We start from the raw sequence: 13,813 nt of genomic DNA on the forward strand, positions 1-13,813 counted from the left end.
TTTAAATTAAATTTAAAAAATTAAAATTGAATCTTTCCTCCCTATATGTCATTCTCATGCCATGATTTTACATTCAATGATCTAAACCTTTGAACTTAGGTGATATTAGGTAAATTAGTTTTTCTGGACTTTTACATTGTTGATCCAAAACAGAATTTGTCTTGGGCAAGGCAGATAGATGGTACAGTGAATAGAGTGCTGAATCTACAGTCAGGAGAACCTAAGTGCAAATACTTTCTCAGATACTTACTCACTGACTAACCCTGGATGGGTCACCTAACTTCTGCCAGCCCCATAAAATAGCAGAAAAAATAGCATTCAGATTTCAAGGTTATTGGAAGAATAAAAATAAATATTATTTGTAGAGTACTCTGAAACCTTAAAGCACTACAAAAATGCTAGATATTGCTATTATTATTTCCTCATGTGAACTGTAAGATATCTGAGAATATAAACAATCTTATATTTTAAAATCCTAAATATTATTGAACATATAATGAGTATCCCGCATTTGTTCATTTGAAATAAAATGCTGACAAGCAATTGTTTTAATGGCCCTATATATTAAATAGCTTCCTGAAAAGCCACTCAGACTCTTACCTGCATAAAATTATAAGTTCCCTGAATCTGAGTCATCAGATCCTGAAGCTTTTCTTTCCTTAGAATTGAATCATTTGGAGGGACAAAAGGGGTATCTTTGGACGGATTCAAAAGCTTAGGTACCTGAGAGAGAAGTCCATATCACACAAGAAAATAAAATTAAAATTTTCTACTAAAGAAAATCTTTGCCCTTCAGTTACTAAGACATCATTTACAGAAGCATTTCATATTCAGAATCACTAGGGAAAGGGGGTTTCACAAGCAAATTTTCTCCTACCTTTAAAGTTTTTCAGCCCTTTTAGATGAAATCAAATTATACTATTTTCTATAATCTTAAACATAAGTACCATAATTTAATCTTATTCATGACTCAGTGTCATCATTGCCATACTGCATAATACAATTATGTCACTCAAGGTCACTTATATGCTTGCTCTATCACGTAGAAGTGACTAATCAATTAACTGTAATAAGATATGACTCCATGTAACTATCATGTACAATAGTACTTCCTTATTTTAAGGAAGTATATAGATTTTTTACTTCCTTAATAGTCTTTTTGGTTCCTTTCATGTTCTAGGAAGTTATGGCTGCTGTATAAAGTAACCTCTCCAGTTCATCAAAACCTTGCCTCACTTCATCTTCAAGTTCTATCATTAATTACAGTTTGAGCTGTTACTTTCAAGTGTTTTGGATATCAGGCTGTCTGTGAAATAAGCTTACCAAACAAAAATAGGTCCCAATACAAAAAATCATTCTTCTACTTAATTCCATTCAAGAGTAAACAGTGGTAAAAAAGAGCCACATAAAGATTCTGATTTTATAAAGAAAAAAGGGGAGTGGGGGAAGGTTTGGACAAAGATATATTTGAGGACTGTCATTAAGTTCTAGTCTTATAAAAACTGGAATAAAATCATATGTAACTTTACTCAACAGCCAGATTTCATCCACAAAATAGAAATCTTCTGCAGAGGCAGGCTTAGAAAAACTAAGGTTAATGACAAGAACATTTTTTAAAAGGAAATGTAAGACAAATAAATTAGAGCTGTGGCAATAATTATGTCATCAAGATACTCCCTCCATCCAACAGATGTTGACATGGGGATCATTTATTCATTTTGTTCTGTGCTTGAATGTACCCAAGAATCATAATATTCAAGGTTGCAGAGAAAAATCTTGGTTTGTGTTCAACTCCCAGCAAATCTCTCTGGAGGTGCGAAACACTGGCTAATACAAAACAATTTTATATTCCTTAAAATAAATAAATTTTGCACTGTGGGCAACTCAAATAATTTAAAACAAAAGGATTACAGACACAGGAACCCATGGGGATTACAAAAGATTTAAAACCTTTTAAAAACTATTCTAATTATTGTTCAGTATAAATGACCAATAGGATGATTTCAGAAAGGCCTGGAGAGACTTACATGAACAGATGCTGAGTGAAACGAGCAGGGAGATCATTATATACTTCAACAACAATACTATATGATGACCAATTCTGATGGACCTGGCCACCTCAGCAATGAGATGAACCAAATCAGTTCCAATGGAGCAGTAATGAACTGAACCAGCTTCGCCCAGCAAAAGAACTCTGGGAGATGATTAAGAACCATTACTTTGACTTCCCAATCCCTATATTTTTGCCTGCCTGCATTTTGGATTTCCTTCAGAGGCTAATTGTACAATATTTCAGAGTCCGATTCTTTTTGTACAGCAAAATAACGGTTTGGACACATATACTTATTGTGTATCTAATTCATATTTTAATATATTTAACATCTACTGGTCATCCTACCATCTGGGGGGGGGGGAGGAGGGAAAAAATTGGAACAAGAGGCTTGGCATTGTCAATGCTGTAAAGTTACCCATACATATAACCTGTAAATAAAAGGCTATTAAAATAAAAAATAAAATTAAAAAAAACTATTCTAAAGCCAAAACTTGAATAAAAGTGAAGATTCTCAATATATAACAACAAATAGTCAAAACTGTTGGCTCACAAATGTTTCCTTGGTTATAGCTTCTCTTTTTCCCCCCAGCCTATACAATGTTTTCTCATTCAACAAAGCTAACTATTCAACGAATTATCTTTATATTCATTATTTTACCTTAAAGGAAGCATTTCTAATCCCACAATATCTGGGGAAAAATCCAAATTTGGATCATGATTTGGCTACCAAAATGTCTTATCTTAACAAATAGGTACAAATTGGTGTTAGGAAGCCACAAAAGCAAACTTATCATGAAAGTGAAGCAGGAGAATCAACCCCACCAAAAGATCAATATCTTTCAGCCTTTCAGTACTTACTTTCAGGGCCTATGATCTCAGCACCAAGTTAACTAGCTAGTTTTCAGATGAGCAAATTTTACCTCAAGCTTAAATAGTTAAAGACAAATGATATAAATATCTCAAAGATAACTAGATTTAGTAAGTAAAGAACAAAATTAAATCCCTTTTAAACTATTTTGCGAAGGGCTGTAAAAGAGGATCTCAATCTAATTAGTTAACAAGTTTGTTATATTGCTAATAGTAGAATAATGCCCATCAACTTACATCTTTGGATTCTGAATCATACTTCCTGGTCATCAACTGCCCATTCACTACAGTATTTGTTGCTGGAGATCCCCAGGACTTGGAAGGAGAGTGTAACTTTTGCAGCAAAGCCTGTTTCTGGCTCTCAACATTGGCTTCCCAGGGCTCTGGAATTTCAGATGACTTTTTATCTTGTTCTTCATGAGTTGAAGTTGGCCAAGACCTAATCTCCTGAGTAGAAGGAGTCCAAGATTTGGGAGTCTGTTTCTTTGGCTCCAATTCTTTTTGCACAGCAGCAACCCAAGGCTTTAAGGACTCTTGTTTCTTCTGTTCCTCTTGACCACAGACTGAATTAGATTTGGGTATGTCTTGCTCCCATGTCCCATGAACTATGTTGGATTTAGAAATTTCTTTCTTCTTCTGTTCAAGATCAATAGTAGTAGATTTTGGACTCTTTTGATTATCTTCTGGAGTTAAAATAGGTTTTGCAGTCTCCTGTTGCTTAACAGAATCCCAAGACATCAGAGACTCTAGCTTCTTCTGGCCTTCCCAACATTTTGTAAGATTTGGCTTCCTGGTATAATCTTCTTCCCAAGACAGCTGACCTTCTGGTTTCTTGCTTGAATACTCAACTTCAGACAGATAATGTCTGTTGAGAAACTAAACCAGAGAAGTTGATTTATGCTTTATTTATGCTGAAGTTATAAAATGGGGAAAGTTATTTATTTGGCTGAAAAAATGTGTTTGTTTTTGCCAAGATCTTTCACTATGCCAGAAACAAAAACAAAGCAGAAGATCAGAAAAATAAAAAGAAACATAATAGAACATTTGAGGTAGAAGATACTGATAGAGAAAGTGAAGAAAGGCTTCAGAGAATCCTATCATCCACAACGACAAAACTATTATCTATTCGAGGATCATGGGCCTTATTTAGTATGTTGTTACTTTTAATTCCTTAAGGAAAAAGCAAAAGACCAAAAAAAATTCTATACCTCTTTGATGAACTCTATTGAGCTGCCTAGATTATAAGTAGAACATAGGAGACTCAATATATTACAATGGGAGAACATTGTAATTTATGACTTATTAGATTAGAATTTTGCATATTATGACCAAATCTGATGCCCAAAATTAAACAATGGCCTAGCATTTTATCAACAAGAACAAAAACCAAAGATGCCAACAAAAGATAAAAGGCTTTTGAAAAACAATTATTTGAGTTTTTTAAAAAGCATACAAACAAAAGGATCTTTCTTTAATTATTCATTATCTTTTCTTTAATATTATTAAATTATATTGATATTATATGATATCTTTTGATTTACCAACCGAGTACCAACATGATTTATATTGGAAAAATACTGAAAGCTTTCCTAGCAGGAAGTTAATTAATGCTGTCCACTGTCACCAATATTTTTTTTATGAAAAATTAGAAATGTGATCAAAAGAAATAAGAAATTCAGAGAGTCAGTGTAGGGAAAAGAGTTAAAAATAATTAAACAGATTTTTAAAAAAGCAATCACAATCTATGCAAATAACGGGGAAATATAGGAATGAAAGGAATTTGTTATTATTAGTTCTTAAGTTGTATCATATAGCAGTAATTACTGGAATTATTTCCTAGATTAAAAAAAACAGACTGACAATATCAGTCTAGTCTTTGACAAGCCCCCCCAAAATGAAAGCAAGAATTCTTTGCTCAGGACTAAGTACAAGGAAAACTAGATATTTATGTGGTTAAAAAATAGGTCTAGACCAGAATTTTAAAAACCATATTTGACAAAAAATTCCAAATGAGTAAATAAACTAAATATAAAGCACCAACCTATTCACGCAAGAAAATGAATTTGTAACCATCCATGGAAAAAGATTACTTTGACTGTATAAAAATTACACAACTTTTAAAGTAAAATATATCTAGGAAAAATATCTTCTCCAACTCATATCTCTGCACAAAGCATCTGATAAACATGACATACACCATATACAGGGAATCAACACAAGTTTAACATGAGTCAATCTCCCATAGTCTATGGTCTAACGGTATGAATAAGTTGAGTTATGTAATGCTTTATCTCTATTTCTTAAGAAGAAAATATGAAGAATTGAAAATGTAAGGAAGACTTAAATGAATTGATGGTAACCAATGCATTCATAAATCAAAGCAAACAAAGACATACACAACATTTAAGTAGCGTTTAAATAGCAACAAAACTTATATAAGATGACAAAAATATATACTATGACAATAAAGTGTTTACTTTCACAAATGGAAATGATGCAGTAAAAGTCAAAATAGGTCTAAATATTCTGCAGTTCTCTCATTTTTTTATCCATGAATGTCCTTATGAAAAAATATATCACCCTTAGATCTAGGCCTTTCAAAATTAGTACTCTATTCTTTACTCTATACTTTACCAGTACCAAATCAGTGGGTAAACCGGGTACGTGTGTGTGTGTGTGTGTTTAACATTCTTAAAGAGCTGCATTTTTATGATAAGCCTTGGTCAAGGTCCCCTCAAGCCTTACAAGACAGCCAACCACAAATGTAGTAAACAAAGAAATCTTGACATCGTTTTCCTTCAAAATAAGTTTTAAGTATCAGAATTCATACTAAAAATAGATAACCTTCCTTTTTTCACTTTGGAAGAGGGATCTGATTCTTTCCTAATATTCTTTATATACACAGTGGAAGAAAATTGAAATAAATCAATCTTAAGGCATCTATCCTACAAAAAACTGTATGATACCTATATGTTTTTACTGGACTCATTTATTACATTTTCTATAAAGTATGAAGATAAATTTTTAGTTTTTTTTATTATAGCAGTTCATTTGAATAAGCAAATTAGATCTTGTAGATCTTTTTTTCCTTTTACCTTAAAAAGGCAAGAAATGCAACAAATAAAATAAGAGGACAAAAATCACTAAATTAAAAAAAAATCTACAGGGGAAACAAATGAACTGACAAGTAAAATAATAACAACTGAAGAAATAATATAAGGTAAAGAGAAGAATTAGAAGGCAATAATTTTATTTTAAAAACCCCAAGAGGAAAAAAGGAACTAAGAATTAGAGCTCTTAAAAGGAAAATTCAAAAAAGAAAAAATGATTGGGGGGGGGAGGGGAAGGAGGGGAAGGGAATGTCAGAAAATAAAGCAAAGGCCTTTATTTAAAAAAAAAAAAGGTTATAAATAAATAAATAAAAAGACTTACAACCAAAAATAGAAAATAACACAGCAGTGACTATAAAATTGACATAACAAGAAATCTTTAAAAGCCAAGGACAAGTAACCTGAAAAGCAGAGCTTAGAAAGCCAATCATTGATCTTTCAAAAAAAAGACATTTAAGTAAAAGCCTGAATACAAGTGTTACAAAAAACTTGGCCAGTTATTGGAAAGAGAAGGCAAAGTATAGATGGTAGATATAGAACATGACAGGGAAAACCCAAGTTCGAATCATCCAGTTGTAAGACTTTCAAGTGCCTTTGGCACTTGGAAATTACAAGTGGCTAGAAAGACACAACTCATGCACAAAGTTATGTCTATCTTTACTCTCCCAAAAGCACTCAATGAAAAATAAAGAAAAAAATAGCATATGACACCAAAAGAAAAAAGCAAAGGGAACTGCTTGTAAAGCAAAGCATATTCCTTCTGTGGAAAAATGGGATATTTAAAGAAAAGCAGTTTTCTTTTAAAAGATTAGTAACAGAGGCATATCTAAGTATTCCTTTTATTAACAATGACTATAAAAGAATCTCTGAAATTCAGAATATGCAAAGAAAACAAAGCAAACATGATGAAATATCTTTTTTATTGATTGGCTCCAAGGTCTAGGAGAAGGAAGTCCTGTTTAGTCAATAAGGTCATTAAGGGAACATATCCAGAGTCACCTATAGACATGGCTGATCATAAAACAGTACTACAGAAGAATACTAAAATAGTTCTTAAATCAGCAAACAACTAAAAGTTGTTAGCAAAAGTTAGTAGCAAAATTACCAAAAAATGATTCATTTTGAGACTAAGTTAGGTTATAGAAAGAGAGGTAGCAAATTTTAATCTTAAGGTAGATTTGGAGAAGGCGCCATTTCAAGTAAAAGAGGTTTACCTAGACATAGCTATTTTTTTTTTTTTTTTTTTGCTGAGGCAGTTGGGATTAAGTGACTTGCCCAGGGTCACACAGCTAGGAAGTGTTAAGTGTCTGAGATCAAATTTGAACTCAGGTCCTCCTGACTTCAGGGCTAAATAGATAGAGCACTCACCACCTAGCTGCCCCAAGCCTGGAAAATCTTATGTAAACTGATGCTGAGGGAGCAGAACCAAAAGAACATTTTACACAATAACAATAAGCTGATTCAAGGCAATTTCAATAGATATGTGATAGAAAGTGCCATCTGCATCCAGAGAGCGAGCTTTGGAGACAATGTGAATCAAAGGATAGTATTTTCACCTTTTTGTTGAATGTTGTTTTTTGCTGCTTGTTTTTTGTTCTTCTCATGTTTTTGTTTTGTTTTGTTTTTTTTTTCCCTTCTGATTATATTTCTTATGTAACATGATGAATTTGGAAATATGTTTAGAATAAGTATACATGTTTAAGCCTAGATCAGACTGCTTACAGTCTTGGGAAAGGGGAAAAGGGGAAGAGAGAGAAAATTTGGAACACAGGATTTTTAAAAAATTAATTGTGGTTTTGTGGGGGTTTTGTTTTTTAAATGAATAATTTACTATTCGCCCAGTTATATTTAACATAATTTTTTTTTACATTTGTTTTTAAAATTTCTTATCTTCACCCTCAGCTCCTAGTAAGAAACCACATGTGAAATTATACAAAACATTTCCAAAAAAAGTCATGTTGGAGCATAGGGTTTTGCAGGGATGAATGTTGAAAACTATCTTTGCATATATTTGGAAAAATAAAATACTATTAAAAATAAAATGAGGGATTTGAACTAAATAGCCATTTGGTCCTTTTGAGTTCTGCCACAAGAAAAAATAAATGAAAAATTTTGGGAGACATGCAAAGATTCATTAAAACTGACAGCAAGCAGAACTTAGAAAATATATATATATTTACAACATAAATGCAAAGAAAATAATGAAATTTCATAGAATTCAGCCCTAAACAGAAGAATTGAGACAATTTATGTGCTTCACTGAGGAGGTAGGAAGAGAATTACCTGTAAATTGTGATGTGTTGATTGATTCTCTTCCCTCTCCCCCATTTTGGCATCTTTGTTACATGTATAATTCAGAAATAAAATACAATTTAAAAATAAAAAGCCATCCATTTTTTAAAAGGTAAGAATAAAAATAGTCTGTGAGCTAGAACAAAGATTTCATAAATAAATCATGGCAGAGATACTAAAACTACTAATGGAATCCTAAATACTACATCCAACAAGAACTCATAAAAATTAAAGAAAATAATGATGAAACACATAAAAATTTGTGAGATGAAGTTATAGATGTAATTATTTTCCACTTGAGAAAAAAAAAAGAAAAGAGAACTAAGAAAAACTGACAGAAAATTATTGATTTGAGCCTCCAATAACAAAAAAACCCTAGAACAAGAACACAAGTTGAAATTTGAAGGAAGTAAAAAAATATAATTAAGAACAAAAGACTATTGATAAAAATAAAATTGGTTTTGAAAAAGTTAATAAAAGAAGTCACTAGGTAAAAGAAAGGAAAATAAGATGGCCAAAAATCGACTCTCAAGGGTAGGACAAAAGAAAAATAATAATATAGAAGGATTACAAGTGGATTTTAGAAAACACTTAAAAGGCAAAAATTTCAACTACTACGTAAACTGGTTGAAATGGGAGGAAGAAGGGATATTAATGACACCTTACCAAATTTCTCTGAAACAAACATGGTTCTGATAGGTAAACTGGGAGGAAAAAATCAGAGAAAGAAAACTAATTGACTAATGAATATTGACTGATGTAAAACAAAGAAACTAAAGAAATGTGTTTTTAAAACCATTTACTATGAACAGTGAATTTGATCCAGGAATGCTAAATGACTTATGGTTATATGGAAAAATGTTAATAGTAATAAGAAGATGAGACATTAGGCAATAAGCACAGAGCTAAAAGGAAGCAAAATTATCTTAATTTGGAGATAGAATATTTATTTAGAGAACCAACAAAAACTGTGGGGGGAAGTTTCTATTAAAGAAAAAAATGGATGAAAATACCTAGCAATTAACCAAAATGTACAAACATACAACTACAGGATAACTTATAGAAATATGATGGATTTAAGATGGAAATTCTATTTTAATTCACAAACACAGTAAAAATGATTATACCAAATTACTCAAAACTTAGTGTCATACAATTCTAATAGACTTGTGATGGACAGAGCTATCCATATCCAGAGAGAGGACTAGGGAGACTAAAAGTGGATCAAAGCATAGTATTTTCACCTTTTTGTGATTGTTGCTTGCTTGCTTGTTTTTTTTCCTCATCTTTTATCCCTTTGATCTGATTTTTCTTGCACAGCATAATTGTGGAAATATATTTAGAAGAATTGCACATATTCAACCTATATTGGATTACTTGCTATCTAAGGGAGAGGGGAGGCAGGGAAGAAGAAAATTTTGAAACACAAGGCTTTGCAAAGGGTAAATGTTTAAAACTATCTTTGCATGTATTTTGAAAAATAAAAAGTTATTATTTTTTACAAAAATTAAAGAAATACAAGAGGGGAAAAAAGATTTAGTGCCATACCAAGTTTAATGTTATTATATCACAAATTATTAAAAAAAAATTACTAAATAAAATAAAAAAGGAAGACCTAAAAAAAAAGTACACTCAGATTTAGTTTTTTCAACAAACTTAAGAACACAAATTATTCTGAAAAAAGTTTTTATTGCATAAGAGCTGTTAGAAAAGATGGAAAGCAGTCTGATTGAAAGTTTTAAGCCAGCATTTTATAACATATGTGACAATAAATCCTAAGTGACTGGTAATAAACAATCTATACAAGAAAAAGCACACACTCTTTATTTATTTATTTATTTATTGCTGAGGCAATTGGGGTTAAGTGACTTGCCCAGAGTCACATAGGTAGGAGTATTAAGTGTCTGAGATCACATTTGAACTCAGGTCCTCCTGACTTCAGGGCTGGTGCTCTATCCACTGTGCCACCTAGTTGTCCCACAATTTTTAAACAGTAAGAAAATAAAAGAAAATTATAAAGCATAGTAAATAAAATGTTAGTGTCAAGAAGACCTAAAGATTCATATTCTGCCCTAGGCCAAGCCAACAAACTTACTCATCCATAAAATGAGGATGATAATAGCACTTATATAAGTTCACAAGGCTGCAGTGAGGCTGAAATGAGATAATATATGGAAAAAACACTTTGCAAACCTTAAAGTGCTTTTAGTTATTCTATCATTTTTCACTTGTGTCTTACTTTCTGTGATCCTATTGACATTTCTTTGGTAGAAAAATACTGAAGTGATTTACCATTTTCTTTCCAGTTTATTTTATGTATGAAGAAAATGAGGCAAACTAGGTTAAGTAACTTGCCCAGGTCCACATAGTAGTATATGTATTAGTCTGAATTTGAACTCAGGAAAATGAGTCTGATTCCAGGCCAGGAGCTTTATCTACTGTGCCACTAAATTATTCCCTCAAAGAGCTAAATGATAGGAAATATTATAATCAGACATAGTTAAGAAGGGATTATATAGACAGAATCCCAACTATATAAATATTAAAAATTTTATTTTTTCCCAAATAATAAAAATATATAATATCTTTTCCCTCCCACCTCCCTTCCACAGTGAGGGGGATGGGAGCGGGGGGGGGGGGACCTTTTGTACAAAAATGTACAATTTAAGCAAACAAGTCCATACACTAGTCATGTCCAAAAAAATATAGGTCTCATTCTAGGATACGAATCTATCACTCTCTGTCAAGGGATGGGTAGCATGCTTTATCATTTGGTTCTCTGGAAAGACATTAACTAAAAAGCTTTTACAGAAAGGCAACTAGAATCTGAAAACATATGAATTAAAAAAAAAAATAAAGGTTTCACTTTTTAGAACTCTTTCCCACCTTTAAATGCTAATCATTAACATTGTAGTGAGAAAGATATCTATTAACCACCAAATTGCCAAAGTTCTTTTCAATATCTCTTACCTCTTGTGGCTGTATCTCAGGCTGTGTATGTTCCATAAGAGGTTCTAGGGAGAAAGGAGAGTAAATTAGGTGAGATTTTTCATTCTAAAATGTATTGCTAACAAATATTTCTTGCATCAAAAGTATACCTAAATATAACAAAGTTTAAAACATGAGCCAAGTCATATTCTCTCAATTAAAAGTTAAGTCTTCTCACTAAACCCTCATACCTTCAAATACCCACTATGTGGACAATCACAGAACTGGTCCCACAAGAAAGGGTACTTGCAAGGATATTCTGGAATCAGCTCACATTGGTTTGCAAGAACCAAGTGCTAAATTTTCAGCACAATCATTTTTACCTTGAAAATCAGCAAACACTGCAAGTCAGGACTTCATTTAGTGGCTACTCTACACTTAATAAAGTGGTAAAGAAAATACTAGTAATGCAGATTAAACTTAAAATTGCACTGTGGGAAGTCAGTTATTAAACATTTACCAGCATATTCCTGGGTTAATCCAAGTTAATAAAATTTAAGATGTAAGCACAGATAGAAGTACCAGTAGCATCTCCCAAACCTAACTGGGACCAAAGAAAAGTATGGTACTCAAGATAAGAAGGAAAGTACAAAGCTGGGAAAAAATATTTTAAGCTAGTATCTCTGATAAAGGCTTGATTTCTAAACTATATGAAGAGCTGTGTCATGGCTCTCTTCAACAATGAGATGATTCAAGCCAGTTCCAATTGTTCAGTAATGAAGAGAGTCATCTACACCCAGAGAGAGAACTATGGGAACTGAGTGTGGACCACAACATAGCATTCTGTTATTGTTTGCTTGCATTTTTTTGCTTTCCTCCTCAGGTTTTTTTTCTTTCTTTCTAGATCTGATTTTTCTTGTGCAGCAAAATAACTGTATAAATATGTATACATATACTGGATTTAACATATATTTTAACATATATAACATGTATTGGACTACCTGCCATCTAAGGGAGAGGGGAGGATACGGGAAATGAGGGGAAAATTTGGAACAGATGGTCTTGCAAGGGCCAATGTTGAAAAATTACTCATGTATATGTTTTGTAAATAAAAAGCTATAATAATAATAATTTTTTAAAAAGAACTGTGTCAAATTTGTAAGAATACAAATCATTACCCAATTGATAAATGGTCAAAGGATATGAACAGACAATTTTCAGATGAAGAAAATAAAACCATCTATAATCAGAGGAAAAAACACTCTAAATCACTATAGATTAGAGAAATGCAATTAAAACAACTCTGAAATACCATCTTATAGCTATCAGATTGGATAAGATTACAGGAAAAGATAATGATAAATATTGGAGGAGATATAGGAAAACTAAGACATTAATGCATTGTTGATAGAGTTGTGAACTGATCCAACCACTCTGGAGAGCAATTTGGAACTATGCCCAAAGGACTATCAAATTGTGCATACTCTGATCTAACAGTGTCTTACTAGGTCTTCATCACAAAGAGATCATAAAAGATGGAAAAAGACTCACATATGCAAAAATGTTTACAGCAGCCTTTTTTGTAGTGGAAAGAAACTAGAAATTGAATGGACGCCCATCAATTGGAGAATAGCTGAAAAGGTTTTAGTATATGAATGTAATAAAATATTGTTCTGTAAAAAATAATGAACAATCTGATTTTAGAAAGATCTGGAAAGATTTATATGAATAAATACTGAGTGAAAGAAGCAGAACCAGGAATACACTATACACAGTAAAAACAAGCAAGATTCTGTGAGGATCAACTCTGACAGACTTGTCTGAGTCTGACAGACTCAACAGTTCAGCGATCCAAGGCAATCCCAATAAACTCTGGATGGATAAAAAACCCATCCACATCCAGAGAGTTCTCTATGGAGACTGAATGTAAGTCAATATATGCTATACTCACTTTTTTTTTCTTTTCTTTCTGATTTTTTTCCCTTTTGCTCTAATTTTTCTCTCCCAACATAATTCATAAGGAAATATGTGGAAACAAACAAACAAACAAAACGAATGTACATGTATAAAACAAAAAAAGTTGTCTTTATATGTAATTGGAGAAAAATTAAATAAAAAAGTATGGCACTGAGTTTGGATGTTAATGATAAAAAAGGAAAAGAATACAACACTGTCTGAATTAACAGAGAATTAGCCTTTTCAATAAAAAAGCTCATTATCTGCGTCAAATAAGAATTGTACTTTAAGTTAGAGGAAAATGACTTCCACAGATGCATTAAAAAACCTATATAGTATTAATTTGTATTAAAATATAGTATTAATTTGTATTAAAAATCTGAAAAAGCACAGGCATGCAAGGACTTCATATCAATATGATCAAAAGCATATATTTAAAACCAAGAGCTAGTGCTATTCATAGCCGAGAAACACTAGACATTTTCTTAATGTGAGATAAAGCATTTGGCATCCCTTCACTTGAAATTATTTGACAAAGATTCTGACAATGCTAGCCACATTGGAGATTGAATGTAAATCAGCATGGTATGTTCACCTCTTTTTTCTG

At 32.0% G+C, this 13,813-nt stretch overlaps 1 protein-coding gene across 5 annotated transcripts in view; it reads right to left on the reverse strand.

The window, feature by feature from the left end:
- CAPRIN2 (caprin family member 2) overlaps window positions 1-13,813 on the reverse strand; it is a 72,868-nt gene that overhangs the window by 31,720 nt on the left and 27,335 nt on the right. For all 5 annotated transcript variants that reach the window (XM_051962779.1, XM_051962778.1, XM_051962777.1 and 2 more), the window contains exons 8-10: window positions 11,293-11,336; window positions 3,158-3,796; window positions 601-723 (exon numbers count right to left, since the gene is read on the reverse strand). In XM_051962779.1, coding sequence (XP_051818739.1) covers window positions 601-723; window positions 3,158-3,796; window positions 11,293-11,336 — 806 coding nt within the window. The remainder of the gene's footprint in view (window positions 1-600; window positions 724-3,157; window positions 3,797-11,292; window positions 11,337-13,813) is intronic.

This window comes from Antechinus flavipes, chromosome 5 (genome assembly GCF_016432865.1).
Source record: "Antechinus flavipes isolate AdamAnt ecotype Samford, QLD, Australia chromosome 5, AdamAnt_v2, whole genome shotgun sequence".
NCBI classification, from domain to species: domain Eukaryota; kingdom Metazoa; phylum Chordata; class Mammalia; order Dasyuromorphia; family Dasyuridae; genus Antechinus; species Antechinus flavipes.